Below are 21470 nucleotides of genomic sequence, written 5' to 3' on the forward strand. Positions count from 1 at the left end.
AATTTGATTTTTTCCTATATTACTTACTATTAACAAATTTAAAATAATTTAAAATAAAATTTAATATAAAATATAAATTTAAATAAACTTATTTTTGTTAAAAATATTCAATAAAAATATTAATTTTAATAAAAATATTTGTATGTCATTTATATAAAAATTAAATTTGATTTGAATTTGTAAAGGAACGAAATTATTCAATTTTTAAAAATTGAAATTAAATTCAAACAAAATAATAAATGTAGAGACAAATTAAGATTGAGACACCGACACCTAACTTGACATGTGACACATTTATAAATTTAAAAAAAAAATTAAATAAAAAAATTCAAAAAAATCATGAACTGACATTTGACACATATTTAACGTTGTTAGTACAATACTACCAAACAAGATCTGATTATATCAAAATTTTCAAAATAAGACGAATAAAAAAAGAGACTAAATTAATATTTTCTAACAAAAATAGGACTAAAAACACAATTTAACTTTTTTTATAATTGATATAAAAGACTTTGCTAATTACTTGTTATTGAAGAAATTAAAATATATTTATAAATATAAATTTTGAGATGCTGAATTATATTAAATTTATAGCGTGCTTTTGTTTACAAGTGCAATAAGGCAGAGTGAAATTAGAACCCAACCAAAATCTCACTAATGAAAATTGAAAAACAGATTTCATCTAAAGGAATTATTACAAGAAAGAAGGGAAGGAAAGAAAAAAAAAAAGTGAAAGTGATGAGAAGCAGAATCAAAATGTTGGTTGAACAACAAATGACCACAAATTCTACTCTAACATGCTAACCCTGAAAAAGTGTTCAACTTTTTCTCAAGAGGAGAGGGTCTATGATGGTATGAATGGAATGCAAAAGAAGAATTATGTATATAATCATTGCAATGAAACCAGCTATTAACGCTCTTGTTGCTTCATCACAGTATTTCGGAACCGAATCACATATTGGTAGCCAACCTGCATAACTGTTTCCTTTCTTTCCCACTTGAGCTATAGCAATAGCTGCAGAGAGGCTTGAGACAAGTAACATGGTGAACACCTACACAAAAATCAACCATTAGTATAACTCTAGTTTGAATTTCACTCTACTATAATATTAACTTCTCATGTTATATCCGTTTAATTACTCTTTTGATTCCTATTTTTGTCCAAAAATATTAAATTGGTCTGTCTTCTAGTTTTGTAAGTTTTAATTTGGTCTCAATTTTTTAAAAATTGATACAATTTGGTCTTTTTTGTTAAATTTTTTGAAGCAAATCAATGATTTTTTTTTATCAAAATTGGTACTATGATTATGTTAATTACATCAATAAAGCAAATCATTCTTATTAACAACTTTAATTATGATGAAAAACCCTTAATCCGTTTCAAGAAATTTAATGAAAATGACTAAACTGTATCAATTTTCTAAAAATCGGGACCAAATTGAAACTTTAAAAATTAGACGACCAATATGACATTTTTGGACAAAAACAAGGGACCAAAAGAGTAATTAAATCACAATACTAATAGTATATAATATAATTTGCTCATATATTAATTTTATCTCATTAAGTTTAGTTACATGAATCACATTATGTTATCCGGTTATCATGCATATTCTTTCTATTATGTTTATTAGTCTTACGTCGTTTAAAAGGCAAGATCTAAGACAATCTAAATACTTTTTACTTCTTACATATTTGTAGACATCTTTTAAAAACAAAACTGTCACACTATGTTGTTCCCCTTAAACCTTGACTCTCGAGTAATGTGAGATTATTGTCTCTTTTATTTATAAAAAGACTAATGTAGTGTGTGTGTGATGAAACACATATAAATAGAAAGAGGAGGCTTCAGGACATGTACCAAATCCAAGGCTACCACAAGTTGCCAGAGCAAGCTTTTTGCAGGAAGAAAGAGGACAAAAAATCCATAGACAGTGATAACAGAGTATGCAATCACAAAGTACCTAAGTAGAACATCATGTTATCAGTTTTCAGCAACATTTTCTTCACCAAAAAAGATTAATGATTATAACCACTAGAAAGACACTCACTTGAAGGCAGGGGAATTGGTGTATTTAGCTTCAAAGGACACTGTGAAGATGGTAGCTCTGTCATGGCTGGTAGCCATCATAATGACTGCAGAAAGTGTTGCTGCAAAAGCCAAGAACCTCAGCAGAAGATGGCACAACCACCTAGTCTTGGCCATGGATTTCACAAGAAAAAAAAAAGTTGGTGCACTATGAAAGAAACCTCAAGAGAAGGTTTAAATTAATAGATGAAGATGATGAAGTGTTGAAATTCAAAAATGTTAGGAAAGAAAGTAGTGGGGTAATGCACTGAAGTTGTAGTACACATTTGGGTTGTGTTAGGTGAAATTCTCATCTGTCTTAAGAGTCCATGCCACCGTCATTTAACATTTTTTTTCTAGTTTTCCTGCTATGACTCTTCCTTTTGTGGTGTGGATGTAAGCAAATCCATAATTTTATCTTTGTATGTTAAAAAAGTTAGATTAGTTTTGTGTCCTTTTCAGGTTTTTTTACTTGGCGAAGAAAATGTTAAGTAAGATGCTAGATAAAGCAGGTGTGAAATTTGCAACCTAAACACAAAGCTAAATGGTTTTAATATTGTTGTTCTGTCTCTTGTTTTGTGTCTTTTGTTTCGGTTTCAATTGGTTCCGCTAGCAAGAAAGGTTATTCCCTTTTCAAGAGTCAGCACATGCTGCTTCTGGACACTAAAATGTTGATTCAGAAGCATTATTTGGTACCAAAAATACTGTGCCAAAAGTCACCAACACGTTTATTTGACCAATTTGGTTTTACATTACCATTCACGGGGTAGGAGTAAAATTACTTTCCAATTAAGTTCACACGTGACAATTTTGCACTTCTTGTTTTTCATTTAACCATTAACATTTTGGATATCAATTTACAATATAAAATTGAAAAAAATATTCATTCTATAAATTAATTTTGTAAAAATAAATTAAATGAACTTATTTTTTATGATATCATAATTTCCTATATATTAAACATCTTACACTTTGTCTTCTTAATTAGATTCGTATTCAAAATATATATATTATTTATTATCATATGAAAATTTAGTAAAAGAAAATAAAAGAAGAAAAAATAAAATAAAGGGCTTTAACAATATGATAACTTATTTAGTGAAATTTTTATTATTTATTTTTTGTTAGAAATATTTTAATATAATTTAAAAAATAAATAATTAAAATAAAAAACTTACTGTTACTCATGTGTTTATAAACCTTTAATTTATGGGTTAATGTTTTTAATGGATAACGGCTATATTCTTATTACTATTTACTCCTTTGTCTCCTTTTGTTACCTATAAATACCACCTAGGTGCATGTGGAAGGGTACAACAAAACAACAAACAGAGACAACAAACACTAGATTTTTTCTTAAAAGTGTTATTCTTTATTCTCTATATTATCTTTAAGACAGTGGTATTCATAAGGTTCGGAGATCCACATATGATTGTGTATTGACATATTTGTTTAGCTCTGTGCAGTAGGGGCGTTTTCTCTCTAAGGATAGCGCTATGCGTGCCTTAACCCAGGATATTTCTATTCCTTTCCTTGTTTATTTTTTATTTATTATTGTTATTATATTTGTTGATATCTGATTAATATTCATTGTTTTATATATATTGTCTCAGTATTATTATTGATCTAATAATTATTATTATATCATTTTATATTTTTATTATTATTAATATTATCTGAGTAATCCTTTTCTAACATTCTTAGAGAGAAAAATTCTTGTTATTTCTATTTTTGATTACTCATCTGTATTTAATTCTAAAATTAAAAACAATATAAAGTTGAAGATTGCAAAACACATTTTGTGAACTAATGTGTTTCTTATGGTTATAATTAAATCAGTTTCAACTAAGCTTAAAAATCGATGTGTATAATTGTTTCTACTTTTATTGGTAAGATAAATGAAATTATGGATAAATGAATTTCCTGCTCATTGAATAATTTTTGTGATGTCTAAAGCTAATGTTTTGCTGTTATATTAATTTATGCTTTAATATTGTCTATTCTTACCATTGATAAAAATGTTTTATATCATGTATATATTTTAAGTGTTTTGTATGAAAAAAATTATAAAATAATTTGTCATACTAAAACTATTATATTGTTATGGAAAACACTTGAACTAACTTTGCATTCACAAAGAAAAAAAATAGCTTGATATTTATATGAAAATAAATAAATAAATAAAACCTTTATCAAATTTATGAATTCAAAATTATTGTTTATGACATGAAATTAAAATAAATTATTTTAATTGATATCATGTTTAAGATCGTGTAAATGCTGATAAAAGAAGAAATCTCCATATGATAAATTGAAGGGATGGTCAAGTAAAAACTAAACTTGTCTTCCAGCCATTATTTAAAAAAAAAAAAAGAGTTTTTCATGTTTCTGAATTTAGAAACTTTCTTTTTGTTTATCAAGGTTATGGAGTGGTTTTTGAGTAATCTTTTTTCTAACATTAATGTCATATATCAATAAATTATTATTTCTAGACACGTATTTTGATTGGTAAATGATATATTTGTGATGATTTGTTTGAGTTAAGTACCTTTATCTTGTAATAAAATATTTAGTAACTTTTTCTTTGGTTATTACAAATGTTGAAAGTTGTGTTATATGACATGCTATTATTATAATTGTTGTTGAGAAATTCTGGTTAAAGATCATTCAAATTATAAAATTTTGAGGTACAAAATTAATTGAATAGAGAAGTGATGATACATGTCATTATAAATGAGTGTTCTTATGTGAAATTCATGGTATTATTCATTAAGTAACATATTCATATGGTAGTGGTGCAGCGAAAGAAAAAAATACTTTTGTTTGATATGGTAAATGTTATTCTACAAGTTCTAGCTTGCCTAACATTATATTAATGAAATTATATATCCTGCTTACCATATTTTGAACACAAAAGATTGTAATAAAACTTGTTATGAGTTATGAAAGAAAAAAGAACCACATTTAAAATATTTCAAAGTGTGGGGATGTCTTGCAATGGTTAACATACCTGTTAATAAAAAAATCTTGGTTATATATTATAAAGTGAATGAATATATACCTCACTATTTTGCCATCTAGTGTAATATTATTTGTTTCTCTAGTTATGGCAATATGTCCAATTTCTTGAAATTATTGAATGATATTTTTAATGTAAATTGGATATTGATTTTGGTGACACAAAATCATCTATTGGTTATGGTTATGTTTTAACCTTGGATGAAAATGCCCTATCATGGAAACATGTTAAAAAGTTGTTGTTCTATCATGATCTATTATGCAAGCATAAATTATTCTTTTTTCCAATCCATCCTGACAATCAAATTATTATATTTAAAGTTTTTAGTAAAAATGTCAATGAAATTGTAAAATTGACATATGAGAATGAGAGACAAATATATTAGAAACTTAATTACTCATGATATTATCTCTCTTGACTTTGTCAGGTTAGAAAGAAATGTTGCAGATCTGCTTATCAAAGGGTTGATGCATCAACAACAAGTATTTAAGTCGTCGATGGGAATGAGACTATAGCCCATAAATTAGTTGCAATAATGGACACCCATCTCCACATGAATGACGATCCCATGGAATGGAGTTCAATGGGTAACAACGAAGTTGTTGTTGACTAAAGTACACCAAATTATTTGATTAAATTTTATGTCTCATTCCTATGGCGAGGTGTACTATAAATTGTGACAATAATAAGGTCGAGGTATGTGCATTATTATGCTTATTTTATAAAATACCTCTTAATAAACCCAATGGTTGTGGTATGTGCATTATTTTATAAAATACCTCTTAATAAACCCAATGACAATTATTGTAGGGGTGTGAGTCACAAACCACCCTTAGAGGGTTTACCTAGTGAGTGTGATGGTGGGGCCGCCATTGTGAGACATGGGCAAGTCTCTAAGTGACACTCATGAAACAAGATACATGCACAAGGTCGTAACGTGCACCCATTGATTAGAACCTATAATGAACACCGATATTGTATGTGTTATTTACTAAAACCTGGTCACAGGGGATGTAGTTCAAGACAATCAAGTCTCTGCATTTTCTCGGGTGAAAGTTTATAAGCACTAGGTGTAAGGGTCAAACCCGGAAGGTTCCTTACACTGAACTACAATATTTTTTTTGAAAGATAATATATATATTTTTTTAAATTATGTGGGGGATTGTTAGAAATATTTTAATATAATTTAAAAAATAAATAATTAAAATAAAAAACTTAGTGTTACTCATGTGTTTATAAACCTTTAATTTATGGGTTAATGTTTTGAATGGATAACTGCTATATTCTTATTACTATTTACTCCTTTGTCTCCTTTTGCTACCTATAAATACCACCTAGGTGCATGGGGAAGGGTACAACAAAACAACAAACAGAGACAACAAACACTAGAGTTTTTCTTAAAAGTGTTATTCTTTATTCTCTATATTATCTTTAAGACAGTGGTGTTCATAAGGTTCGGAGATCCTTCGCTGCACTCGATTGATCTGACGGGTTGTTGTATTTTGGGAGAGAAACGCAAATGATTAAAAACACATATGATTGTGTATTGACATATTTGTTTATCTCTATGCAATAGGGGCGTTTTCTCTCTAAGGATAGCGCTATGCGTGCCTCAACCCAGGATATTTCTATTCCTTTCCTTGTTTATTTTTTATTTATTATTGTTATTATATTTGTTGATATCTGATTAATATTCATTGTTTTATATATATTGTCTCAGTATTATTATTGATCTAATAATTATTATTATATCATTTTATATTTTTATTATTATTAATATTATCTGAGTAATCCTTTTCTAACATTTTTAAATTGTATAATTTAATTGAAACAAACTAAATTAATTCGTTTGTTCTTAAATCCAAAATGAAAAAGTTATTTATTATGATTCTTTGTCGTGTTGGATGAAATTTCTTAAAAAATCGAAACAAAGAAAGATATGATTTTCTATTTTTGTTACAAGCTACTTGAAATTGCTTTCTTATAAAAGGAGATGTGATAGAAGAGAAAAAAAATCTAAATTAAAAATACAAATTTTTTTAATCCTGAATAAACACATATCATTTTCTATTTATATAAAAGTTATTTAAAAATAAATGACTTTTTAGCAAATTTATTTAGCATAAACATTTATAGCCATAATCTATTAAGGGAAAGAAGCATAGCATGATTATGATGTGATTAAACATATGACTTTTATTTACATGTTTGTATGATTGTTATTTGTTTGTTTTTGTTGGATTTGTGAGGTTAAATGATCCTCTTCGTACATTTATGGAGATGGAGATTGTGTTTAACTTGCAGGGTTACATCCTTGTCCAAAAACTTTTAATGTGTTTGCTTCAATTGAAATATTATTAATGAAGAAGATAATAAGTGACAAATTTGACAACAATTAGGTGATTTGTTTTAAGAGATATGAACTCATTTGAAATAAAACTTACTTGTGGCCCATAATAAATCGTCTTTTTTAGGCTGCTATTAGTAATTAACTCGATGTAAGATTAATATGATAATTAAATAAATTAGGTTTAATTACTTGGATAATACTCACATTAGTAGAAGTGTATCAATTTGGTACTCGCAGATAAAAAAAATACTAATTGTATCCTCACTTTTGAAAAGTGTCTGAATTAGGTACCTTTTAGACAAAATAATTAACGCCGTTAATGACACGCTACATGTCACTCTCTGATTTTTTAAATTTTTTAAATTTTTTGTTGTTATCACGTGTCAAGTCATGTTCTGACACGTGGCAATATCAGTGCCACGTGACAGGATAATGTCACATGTGACAAATGTCATTGTACTAATTTAAAATTAGTACCCATATATACCTCATTATTTCAATTTAGTCCCCACTTTTGTGTCTTTGGTTCAATTTTGTCCTAATTTTTTTTAATAATTGAAGTATATTTTTAAATTCACATTTTTATAATATTAAAAGTAATTAAATATAAATGTTTTTACAAAATTAGGTATTGGTGTTTACATTAAGATTTAGTAGTAAAAAAATGTTATACTAATAGAACAATATAGTCATCCATTTTTTTTTCTTCAAAATAGAGCAATATTGTCTCCCTCCAATTCAAGACCAAATATATTATTTTTATAAATTTTATACTAATATTTTTTTTATTAAAAATGACTTTTTAGCATATTACATTATTGTATATTATTAGCGCATATTTTGTCAATGTATTCTTTGACCACTAAATTTTAATGTAAATACCAATACTTAATTTTGTAAAAATATTTATACTTAATTAGTTTTAATCTTATAAAAAATGAATTAAAAAATATACTTCAATTATTAAAAAAAATTGGGACAAAATTGAACTAAAGACACGAAAGTAGGGACTAAATTGAAGCAATGATATATATATATATATATATATATATATATATATATATATATATATATATATATATATATATATGGGTACTAAATTGATATCAGTACAATGACATTTGTCACATGTGACATTATCCTGTCACGTGACATTCTGTCACAACAGGGACTTGACATGTGGAAACAAAATAATTTTGCAAAAAAAATTGAAAAAATTAAAAAAACTAGAGAGTGACACGTAGCGTCCCGTTAATGACGTTAATTATTATGTTCTGTAAAAGACCTAATTGAGACACTTTTTTAAAAGTGAAGACACAATTGACACTTTTTTATCCACAGGTACCAAATTGACACACTCCTATCAAAGTTGATACCATCAGAGTAATTAAAACAATAAATTAACTAACATCTATTTTTTAAGTTTGCAAGAAATTGTCCATTCGAGTATCAAAATGAACAAATTGTACCTCGTTTTGAAGAAGAAGTACCTCGTTTTGAAGAAGTACCTCGTTGGTTAAGTTGTATTAAGAAGAAGTACCTCGTTTTGAAGAAGTTAAATTTCACAAATATGTGAGTTTACTTTTTTATTTTTCACAATTCATAGATCATGTTTAATATATACACGATTTTAATACTAAAAAATAAATATAAATCATTCTTATCAAACACAATTTTAGTATAAAAAACCATACTTACTAAGCATAATTTCAATTAAAAAAACCGTATTCACTTTTTATTTTTGTTTGGAACTTTAAAAGACCATGTTGATAAAGAAAAAAAAAACAACTTTAGAAATAGAGATCATGCACATGGCAGTTTATAAAAGGGGAATAATTAGTTGAGATGTGGCAATTATAAGTTCATGTCCCCACTTGTTTTCATTGTCAAATCACATTTCTTTTAATTTTAGACCAACTTAATTTGAACCTATTCAATATAATAATTTTTTTCTTTTTCTTTTTCATTCAAGTCATTGATTTTTTCTCCTACCCAAGAAAGACCATGGAAAAGAAAGGCTACACATTAAAAGTTGATCACCTTATCCATTTCGTATTACTTTTATGATGTGATTGAATTAGGTATGAATCAAACTTTATAAAAAATTATCAATGTTTTAAACTTTACCCAAAAAAAGTTATTAATGATTTAAAATGATAATAGTTTCACCTTTAAAAAAACTTATAAATTGACTAATGTTCTGAAATTTAATTGTACAACTAATTTAATCCAAATATTTAATTGAGAGAATTGTTGTATCTATAACGCATAACAATGCATTTTAAGTAACATATTATTTATTATTTTCTCTCGAAATAAATATAGTTTAGTTTCTTTTTTCAAAAAAATTACTTGACAATCCTAACTTTTAATTAATCAAATTTATATTTCTAATTTTATCTTTTATGACTAACATATTTATTGTTGTTGGTAATTTTTATGAAAAGAAATTAAATTTCAATAATCTTGAAATATAGAGAGAATTTATACCGATTTATATTGGATTTATGATCATGTGAAGATGTTATGTCATAGATGTATTGAATCTTTTAATTTTCATCGCATGTGTTTTTGAATTTTTTTCACAAGGTGTTCACAATGTTACTGTTTATGAAGACCTATAAATTATTTAAGATAGAAGTAATATAGTTGAAATAAAGCATGAATATTTTATTAATAAATTATGGAGCTTGTAACATCCTATTTTAATAACATATTACTGCTAAAATCAAACATTTAAGTATGAATATTCAGAAGATAAATCATCCAATATATATCATATATTAATATAATTTTACAAGACAAGACTATAATAATATAACTCATATACATTCTCAAACTATTACTATTTTATAGTTCTATTACAAGACTATACCTAACATGATCTAGATCGTTCAATCACTTAGACAACTGACTCCTCAACCACAAGAGGGGTTCTATACTTACATCTTCATCTGCTCATACCAATAAGATGATTATTGCAAAAAAAAAAAGAACACAACACATAACAGACAAACAAATAAGAGAGGGTAAGCTAATTTAAAAAAAAAAATCATATATAATTCCCTCCAAGTAATTATGCGAACATAAACTATATAATTAAAGACTCTTCTAACACCCTACTGAATCACACATGATAGGATTCCCTCCTTGGAAAATCACTATACATTCAATATCATTCTACAATCTACATCATTACTATTCATACATATACCTACGCATACCCCACAACAATTTTTTCAAGGCTACATATTCAATTAAATGTATCTGAATTCCTTCCAAACTCACCAAATATATTTGAATTCAAAGGAAACATTAAAAATTACATAATTTATTTTCTATTGAATATATAAAAATGGTGAACATAATTTCTTTAACCACAAATCTCAAATCAAAGATCCCAATGGTGAAATTAAATATTTACATGTCTAGGATCCGTTGTCAAAATTTCAACTCGATCCAATGGTTAACGAAGTAGAATCCCATTTTTTCCAAGATGACGCAGACTAGAAAAATTGGGTGGCCGGACGGTTTAAAAGTGGCTCCTAGTGCCCCCCAAATCATTTGCATTCGTCTTAGTGGCACTCGATGGTGTTGCTTGATGGTGTATTAGTACCTAAAACTTCTTTTTTTAGTTTTGATTGAACAATTTGACTCTTCTTGAGTTAATCTCCACTTAGTAAACTTTCAAATACTTAAAATTTCATGTTTTTAACTAAAGCGAGGCCAAATTACTTAATTAAAAAAATCTCACAGAGGCATTACGACTCATAGATAAACCATAAAACTTATGCTTTCAACATATCACAATACATACGAATAACACACATCTAAAACATATTAAATAAAAGTCCATATCACATTTCAACAAAAATACATATAATTAACTAAGCAATTTAATTTAAAACAAGTATAATTAGTTTCCCTCACCTATGAAAAAAACCCTTAACAACTCTAACCATCTAAAACACCTTCCACTCCACATGATACTCTATCTACACATATGGACATTACAAGAACGACCAGGACCTATCATAAGGACCATTGATCATCAGAGAGTCATATTGATGATTCAAAGAGCACATGCAAGCAAGAAAAGCCCACATGCAAGACGAAAATAGATTGGTCATATGAAAAAGGGAAAAACAACATCTTACTTTATCGAAGAAACTAATTAGTACAAATTGAAAAGTGTGCTGTGAAGATGACTCTTACGGTCTCATATCTTCAATCAGACGAACAAAGGGTGAGAACTCCTAAAGAGAAGTCAGAGAACTATAGAAAAGTGATTTGTAGAGAGATTGTGTGTTTTAAAATAATGAAACTCGTTTGTAAAACTTCCTATTTATATAAATCTTTTTAATATTAGAATAACTAGGTCTCACTATTTTTAAACCACTATTAACTCTAAAATACAATTTTCTAGGTCTTCAAAAAGCTTATAACTAAAAAATAAAATAACTATTCAAACTTCATTTTAGAAAAATCATTTTCTCTTCTCTTCAACTTCTTTGACTATGTTCTATATTCTTGAGAAATTTACTCATCCTTTTATAAATCAAAGCTCGTCATAGGAATCTTGGTGGAGAACAAAGCAAGTCTATCCAATCATAATTTCTTTTAGTCAATTCCTCCTTACCCCTTTTCTTGAGTTAGTTTTGGGGGGTTTTGCATGTATATGGATTGGGGGATCTTGCATGTGGCCTCTCTAGGACAAAGATAATATTTATTAGTGCAATATCAATGATCATCAATTAGAGTCTTTTATATACATGTGTAACTTTCTTGTGGGAGTAGTACTTTTGAGAACTCAGTTTCAGCCAATAAGTCTTAAAAAGCTAAGGGAAACTAGTTTAGCTTTTGATAATACCTTAGGCTAGATTATTTGAATGTGGAAATGACTTGGTCACTATTTTTTTTTTTTAATTTATGCAAACTTTATGTGTTTACTTGATTGGTGTACGTCTAGTGATTTTTGTTAGGTTAAATATTGAAAAGTCATTACCAATCAATTGAGTCAAATTAGTTCATATTAATATTATTTAAAACCAAATATATCATAGGCATAAGAAATTAAGAGAAAAAAATTAGTTTGAACTAATCTAGTCACTTGATATATTTTGTTGATTTTTTGAGTTATGAAGAGTTATTAAGCAAATAATATCTTGCTGAGCAAAATTTAATTAATTGAAAATCTTAGAAGTTAGTCCCCAGGCGAGCCGAAATTCAGAAGACGAGCTTCTAAATAAAATCCCTAGTGGTTTGGTTATTGGACGAGCCAAATTCTTCCTAAGAGAAATTTATTTAATTGAAAACCAGTCGTCGTTGCACGAGTAAATTTTTTGTTTGCAAAGTTGTTTTTATAAAATCCTCCAATGGTTAGTCCCTGTGTGAGCCAAAACTCATTGGGTATGCTAACACCTTTGGTTGGGCAAGAAAAATTTTAACTGAGCTAATGGCAACATGTGTTTAATTTGTTAAGTGATCCAAGTGTTGTTTGAGTGAGATATAGTTTTTTGAACTTTAAGAAAAATAAGTTTTTAAATGTTTCTAATGCTAAAAATTGGTTTATATTTTGTTTTGATATATTTGATTTATATATTGTGTTTGAATATTATTATAATGTAATGTTATTAGCATTTAATTTGACTTGGATGTATATGTATGATTTTTTTTTGTTCTGATATAAGATGTGGTGTATTGTAAATATATTTATTTCTAGGAAGAAAATATTATGTTAAGGATGTTTAGGTTGTGTATTGAAGTTGAAATTTTGAAGGAGATGATTCTGACTCCATTGATATTTAATTTACGTAGAGGAATTGTGTCTAGTAGGTCATAAGGATTATCCTATCATATAAGTGAAACGAGTTCTTATTAATGTAGCTTTGTTGTGTGAAGGTAGTATGACAAGTGCATATCTCTAAGATATCTCAAAACATGAGTTTTTCGGATGTACGGTCAAGTCTCAATGATATATGATGTCAAAAACTTATGACATAAGAGGTAGCTAGTTGGACTAAGAGATTAAACACTTGATTTTTGATAGATGTTAAATGAATTTGAAATTATATCCATTAGACTAAAGGAATGAGAAGTAAGTATAATATGTATATGAATATAATGTGTGAGTTTGGGTGCGTACGTACGTGCATGTGTCCATTGACAAAATTTAAAAAGTTATGTTGCGGTCTTCACGATAACATTGTGTTGCTCAAATTGAACTTTGTCCAGATGAGTTTCAAATTCACTATCATTAGATTCAAGAGCAGGCTTTTGTAAGACTACCTCATTCGTGCCTTGCTCGATCTTCTCTATAAGAGTGTCTTTGAATAACATGGAATCATCACAGTCATCTTTTAGACATTGTTCAGTTTCTCTGCAAATATCATTGTTGCTAGAACCATTCAAGATGCTACAATTGCTTAACATAAGAACTATTTCATTAGTTGTCTCGTCGTTATCATAACCAACATCAACATCATCTTGGAATTTGGAAATTATATCTGCCTTTTTGAAGTAGTTTTTCAGACTCTTTGATGATATATCATTCCAAACAACATTTGTCAAGTTTGCAACATCTAATAAGTGTGGAGGGCGGCCGTAAGTAATTCTTGAAGCTCTTCGTTTTATTTTTGAAGCAACTAATGTCAATTGATCCTTTAAGGTTTGGGGGTTATCATGATAGACAATGATATCCTTAGGCAATAGATATTTCTACCTTTTCTAAGTGTTGCATATCCATAGGTTGCTACCATGAAGTGATGTTGGGTGGGAAGAAGACAATGCGGATGTCATTTCGCTCGAACACATTGGAGCGACTAGGAGCGTTATCAAGGATCAAAAGTGTTAGAACAAGTGACCTTAGTGCATGAATTTGATAAAGCTAGTGCATGTGATTATGTGTGATTGATGAAGACTTAATGGAGAATTGAAATGATTCATTGTAATCAAGCTTAAGGTTTATTGAATCTGAAATTGACATGAAGATCACAAACCTTGAAGATTGGAATCAATTTGTAGACTGTATGACATAGTGTAGATGTCTTTTGTCTTGTGTCTGTCCTTTTCCGGCATCTCCACTCCTCATCGAGCGGCAAATTATAGAAGCGGCTGAGGTGCTTGAACTTCTCAGCATAGTCTGTCACTATCTTTCCTCCCTGTGTCAGTTGGAGGAATTCCACCTCCTTGGCATATCGAACGCTATCTGGGAAATATTCCGAGAGAAAATTCCCCCTAAAGGCCTCCCACGTCATCGGCTCACCTCTCTCCTCCATGATGGATTTTGTACTGATCCACCAGTGCTCAGCCTCCCCAATGAGCATTAATACTATGAAAGCCAACTTGTTCTCTGTTGGACATGTTTTTGCATCAAAGATCCTCTCCAGATCCTTCAGCCACTGGTCTGCCGCATCGGGGCTCGTCTTCCCGTTGAACTTCACGGGATGGTGCTTTAGGAAGTCTTCCAGACTCCACTCCCTGACTGGTGGTCGTGGCTCTGGTCCAAACACAGGGGCAGTCGCCCTGTTCTCCTCCAGCTGGCGGAGAGCCTCCATGTGCTGCCGGTGGGCATCCTCTGCAGCCACCCTCGCAGCCTCCATCTGCTGCATAACAAGCTGCTGCTACTCCAGCGATGCTGCCTGTTGCTGCATCGACGCTTCATGCTGTTGCATCATCGCCGTGCTTTGCTGCGTCATGGCAGCTACCATCGCCTCTATTGCTCTGGCGATATCGGGTACGTCACCCTGAGATGATTACGAAGTCCTACGAGGAGGTGCTATAGATCACTGGCACACAGAAAATCACTTGGTTAGGCTTGATAAAGGCAAGAATTTAACTAAGAACACCCAGAAGACACAGAGAAAGCTAAGCGGACATCCAAGTCCACAGACCTAAGGAATGACCGCTCTGATACCATAAATGTAACACCCCATTTAATTAATAGCGTAATCAAAAGAAGCGTCACACTAGAACAATATCTTAGCGCAGTCCCGGAGTCCAAAAGTAACCCCATACAACCAACTAAAACGCATAACGGTGCTAAAGGAAACAAATACAAAATATTCTACAGAAATCAAACTGAAATGTAAGGAACAGATGCTACATGGGCCGTGGCCCTAAAAGGAAGATCATGGATCGGGATCCAGCCCAGGCGGGCTACGCAGCGGAGTCACCATTCCCCTGTTGACCGCGAGAACCTCTCACTTCTGCTCACATCAATAATTTGATGATCATCGCAAAAGAGAAGAACCACACACAAGACAATCAAACAAGCAAAGGGTAAGCTAGAGCCAAAATCATTTCACCAATGATGTCAGATACATATTCACAGTCCATTATACATACATCACACAAGCATGTTACGACCTTCCAAGCAATACACTACGACTCGACTTGACTCATCCGGATACATATAACCTGGTCGGATTCAGCGGATGCTTGCACTTGTGGTGGATACCTCTGCTCACCCCCGAGCTGCTCACCCCCGAGCTATGTGTTATAAGTGTTGTAATGAATCAATTTTCCCTCACCACAAGGTTAGCCCTTAATGAATTTCGGGTCTCCTGCTACTCTTACCACATGAGTCAGTCCGCTCTAGGTGAGACTAACTGACTCCTTAGAGTGTTAGGATGCAACCTTACCTTGAATCCTTACCTAATTATACAGATGGGGCACCACCATGGACACCCACTAACAGGGGCCATGGAATTACGTCCCGACCACGGAATTACGTCCCGACCACTGAAGCACGACCCTAGGAATCTCACCTAGAGATCCCAAGGACTTACGCACTGACCCAGACCAAACTTTCTTAATCAATCAAACAGATTCAGTATGCATACACACAAATATATATACATATACATCTCATACAATTTCTCATAATTCACCTCTTTCGTATTCCCAACCAAACCATGCCAACTCATTATTCTCGAACCCAGAATATGGAGCTCTGTCTCATACCATTACCATGCCACATTGATACCAACCCTTTCATATCTCACATCGAACTTATACCAAACTCATCATTTCAATTTCATGAATCATCTCATACAATTATCATGCTCACATCATGTTAAAACTCACAAATCAGAACTCATACACCACCTCATACACAAAGGCCATTCAGTTCATAAACTTAAAGGAATACTCATACAAGCATGTTGTCCACTTTTAAAATCAAGGAAAACATCAAATCCAACCACCTTCTCGCCCAGCATCTCGCTCAGACAGAAGGGTCTCGCCCAGGCGAGGAGGACCCTCGCTCAGGCGAGCTCCCTTCGCCTAGGCGAGAGCTCGACTCCCAGTATAAGGACCCTACACGCGTTCTCGCTTAGGCGAGACCCTCCTCGCCTAAGCGAGACGTTCGCTCGCTCAAAAGGCACAGTGGGTCGCCTGGGCGACCATTCGAGGCAAAATACTTAGGCGAGCCCCTGTTAATCTCGCCTAGGCGAGACATGCCCGCTTAGGCGAGTTTAACAGCTCTCTGGTTCTAGTTTAACAGATTACTGAGATGATGCTAGGAAACGTAACTGAGCTCACTGGTTCTAGGTTAGAAGTAAACCCTAGCAGAGGAAAAACAGCAGCCGCTCTAAGGATGTGAAAGTTCTGTGTTACCAAAATGAGCACAAGGTTAGGGTTGGCAGGTTAGGTCTAATCCTTCCTCTTTGGGCCTGCCTTTAGGCCCGTAAGATTGGGGCAGCCCTTAAAATAAAAGGGACAGAATAAACGGGCCTTACATTGGTCAATTTAAATCAAATAGAAAAAGTTTTAACAAGTTTTAATTGAGTATATTTTTTAGTACTCAGCTAATTCAATCCCCCTTCTTGGCTAAGAAAGTCATTCTAAACCTACAAAAAGAATCTTATGACCTATGTGTTTGCAAACGTGGGGCTCAAAGACTTCAGTGAACCACTTGTTGAAAGTTGGTACATCAATCCAAGCATTTTTCTGCTAAAAATATGGCATCGACCAAGTGTTTTCTGAAATGCATGTTGGTTCTTTTGCCTTTCCAATCATTGCGGTTGGGACATACTCAATTCCAGTTGCATTGCAACAAATCACAAGTGTGACTCTGTCTTTGACCTTTTTCTTTTCTCTCACTATAAACAAGTCCTCGTTTGGCATTGTGTGACATAGAACCATTTTGAAGAACATTCTGATTTCATCCATATTGTAAACACATGTAGGGTCACGTGGCTAATAGCAGAGCATAATTCTTCCAGTGCTTGCAATGTTTCAGCACTAGTCTTGTCAAATTCACCACCTTCGCCAAATAAATTGGTGACGTTTAAATCGATGTTGGAATCGAGCGAACCATCCCCACGAAGCCTTGAACTTTTCGTCTGAAATTCCCATAAGATCAACAATTTGTTTTGCTTTGTGGTAGATCAAACCTGGAGGCAATACAAGCGACATTCGACATCCCACGTCAATCCATTAAAACAATTTCTTCTCAAGATCAGGAAACATACGATACTTGAAATGTCATTTATTGAGTGACTTGATCGACTCTTTGGGCGCTTGCAAACCACATCTTTGTTTAATTTCAAGTTTCGCATGACTTTTTCATCAACTTTGTATTGTCAAATAGTACTTCGCATGGACAACAATTTGGATTGCTTTAACAAAGTAATAATCTATCAGCGTTGACGATCATTCAAATGTAGACCTCGATCTTTGCATTATATGCCTTCTTAACTGTTCATCTTTCACAATAAATCAAATTACTTTTTCAATAAATATAAAATTATTATATGACTCATAATATTTAATAAATTTGTACCAAATTTCCTAAATCAAAATATGTACTTAAAAGCAACAAATATACAGTGCACTTACACTTATGTGAATGCTTTCATAGAGACTTATGCGATTGCTTTCATAGTAGAGACTTAAAAAGAGTGCATTGTAGTTATTTTAAAGTTAAATACCCGATATTGAACAGAGGATCATTTATGATCTGAGCTAATCTAAATTTATTGTGAAATCTTTCTATTATTTTCTCTTTATATTGATATATTAACCAAACTTATGAATCGTAATCACTTCTATGTTGGTCGTGTGAAGTGACACTTTCTTTTCTAACATCTAAAAAACAATCATAAGGTAATGTCGTTCTAGATCCGAACATATAAAATTTAGCATTGGTGAGGTGAATTGTCCAAAAGCTGAAACAATCTCGCAAGGGACCATCTCATACCTCAGAAGAAGCACATTCATAACTGCTCCCAAACGCAGATTCGTCATATTCCCAAAGACATCACAACACAACACAGTCCCAATTGTTCCAGTTCCAACACAGCACTGTCAAAATGCCAATTTCATCTTCTCTTACCTTAACACCCACAGTTCCAAGAATCGCCGCAACAACTCACACTTCCCACAATTCTCACCCCACCCATCTCAGATTCACTCCCAATTTCAAACCTACCAATCTACGCGCCTTCCTCCCACTAACTTCACTCGCCCCCACGCGCCACCGCCGCGCGGCCGGCCCCGTCTGCCTTTTCACCGGCATAGTCGAGGAAATGGGCACCGTCAAGCAGCTCGGCACGGCCCCGCATGGTGGCTTTGACCTCAAAATCGCTGCTTCCACGGTCCTGGACGGCGTCAACCTCGGCGACAGTATCGCTGTGAACGGCACGTGCCTCACGGTGACGGAATTCGATGGCAAAGTCTCGGACTTTACAGTGGGGCTGTCGCCGGAGACGCTGCGCAAGACATCGCTGTCGGAGCTGGAGCCCGGGTCGCTGGTGAACCTGGAGCGCGCGGTGACGCCAACGAGCCGCATGGGTGGGCACTTCGTGCAGGGTCACGTGGACAGTACGGGGGTGATCGTGTCGAAGGTTCCAGAAGGAGATTCCCTTTGGGTGAAGGTGAAGACTGAAAAATCGTTGCTTAAGTACATTGTGCCTAAGGGGTTTATTGCTGTGGATGGGACTAGTTTGACTGTGGTCGATGTGTTCGACGATGAAGACTGTTTCAACTTCATGTTGGTGGCTTATACTCAACAGAAGGTGGTGATTCCTCTGAAGAACGTTGGGGACAAGGTCAATCTTGAGGTCGATATTCTTGGCAAGTATGTGGAGAGGCTTCTCGCTAGTGGTTTTGTTTCATCCTATGCTAATAGTTCTTGATGCACACATGGTTGAAATGTATGCTTGTGATTATCTTGATTTGATTGGTTCTGTTGTGGCTTGGTTAGGAACTCAATAACAGGATCAGACATTGTGCTTGAATTAAATGTATGGTAATTTGTTTCATTCATATGGCACTGAGTCAGCAGGTAAATGCTTGACTTTGTTGAACTTATGTGGTGTGTTTCATGAAATACTAATAGGAATTAGAAAACTCTTCTTGATTCTATTGATTCAGAAAAATGTAGTTTAAACAAAGCCAAGAAATATAACAAGAATATAAAGACAATAGATAAAAGATAGAAGATGACACAAGAATTTAGATTGGTTCGAGTATTCCCAATTTTAAATCCAGTTGCAGTCACCTCAACCTTAAAAAGATTGTTTCCATTATCTTGATAAAGTCAGATTATAATCACATTTCACATGCAAGACATGTAATCACACAAGATATGAACCATAACTCTTGAACACAACAACCTAGTGTAGAAACCCACTGCACAAGAACCCTGACTTAGGTGTAGAACGAATGACAATAGAGTTTGGAAAGAAATCATATATTGTGACAAATATTTGAAAGATTAAAAATCAAAGTTAATGTGCAAGAAAGTCACTAAAGTGTCTTGAGGTGAAAACTTTTACCAAAGATTTATAGATACTTTTTCTAGTTCTTGGAGTTTTTCTTGATGTAATAGAATGTTTGGTAGCAAGTGTAATTGTTAAAACAAGAAAACACTATAACCAATTTATAGAAAAACATTTCTGAAATGATTCAATCGACAGTGCATAATGATAATTGATTATATTATTCTTTGTTGTAGCTGGAGATACAACTAGAACAACATAATTATTGTGCTCATAATTAATTCTGGAAACTCAACAAGAATAACTTAATTGATTATTTTAGTGCTAACTGATTAAATGCACATATGTGTTTTGAAATAAAATTCAAGATAATCAATTGTGTAAATTATGATGATTGATTATTTTGCTCTTAAAGCTTTTTTAAAAGCTTTTTGAAATATGTTTAAGTTCAAATCAAGCTTATGATGAACGAGATGCAAATTCTAATTGAATCAAATCCAAATGCATGATTCACACTCATTCATACATGAAAGCTATAAACACTCAATGCATTTGGTTCATCATCAAAATACATTATTTAAAATGAAGTCTTCAAACACCAAAATCCTTGATCAACTGATTCAACAATCTCCTTTTTTATGATGACCAAGACTTGATAAAACTTTGCGTTATGCAGCTTTCATGTAGTGTAGTCTGCACAAAGAATACCTTTCTCCCCTTCCTGCCTTTATAGAAAAGAGCAATAATAGGAAAGGTATATAAATATATTCATTGATTGATAAGAAGATTATATTCACTAATTGAAAAAAAAAAGAGCATACAAGATAACAACCAAAAGAAACCGTACAAGATAACAGCCAAAAGAAATTGTACAAGATAGCAACCAATGGAAACCACAAGAGTACAAAAAAAAAGGCAAAGACATAGGAGGACTAATCTATCATTCCTCATCTTTTGATTCATACCTTGCTCCAACATGTGCCTTTCTCAAGCGCCTTTGAATACTTGATAACTCCTCATTTGTTTCATCAAGGCGCATGTTGTAGTGCTTTTGTCTCCCAACTTGCCAATTGTAGGCCTTGTCAAGTTTATTTAGAAATGCCATTTCATAACATGAGAGTAGTTGCTTAGGTTTCACAAGAATTTTTTGGGTTTCTCTAGCTCCACCTTTGGAAGATCATCCTTAAAGACAATATCATCTCCTTCTTCAACCCTATGTAACTTTTAGTAATCTTGTTAGAGAGGAACATAATTGTAAAGACTTCATTTGTGAAATCTACTTTGTTGTGTTCCAAAGTTTGAGAT

At 32.1% G+C, this 21470-nt stretch overlaps 2 protein-coding genes across 2 annotated transcripts; one reads left to right on the top strand and one right to left on the bottom strand.

Annotated features, from left to right (window-relative positions):
* Positions 1-654: 654 nt before the first annotated feature.
* On the bottom strand, positions 655-2310 carry LOC114170093 (CASP-like protein 1C1). Its single transcript, XM_028055578.2, has 3 exons — positions 2055-2310; positions 1865-1967; positions 655-1055 (listed from the first exon to the last, which is right to left on the bottom strand). Exons 1-3 carry the CDS (start codon positions 2207-2209, stop codon positions 822-824), a joined length of 492 nt encoding a protein of 163 aa, XP_027911379.1. The 5' UTR covers positions 2210-2310; the 3' UTR covers positions 655-821.
* A 16232-nt stretch (positions 2311-18542) lies between these two features.
* LOC114168401 (lumazine-binding family protein) lies at positions 18543-19710 on the top strand. The gene has a single exon (XM_028053195.2). The coding sequence runs from the start codon at positions 18756-18758 to the stop codon at positions 19578-19580; it is 825 nt and encodes a 274-aa protein (XP_027908996.1). The 5' UTR covers positions 18543-18755; the 3' UTR covers positions 19581-19710.
* Positions 19711-21470: the final 1760 nt, after the last annotated feature.

The sequence above is a fragment of the Vigna unguiculata genome, chromosome 11 (assembly GCF_037176805.1).
Source record: "Vigna unguiculata cultivar grain cowpea cultivar isolate G323 ecotype 2 chromosome 11, ASM3717680v1, whole genome shotgun sequence".
Classification (NCBI taxonomy): Eukaryota; Viridiplantae; Streptophyta; class Magnoliopsida; order Fabales; family Fabaceae; genus Vigna; species Vigna unguiculata.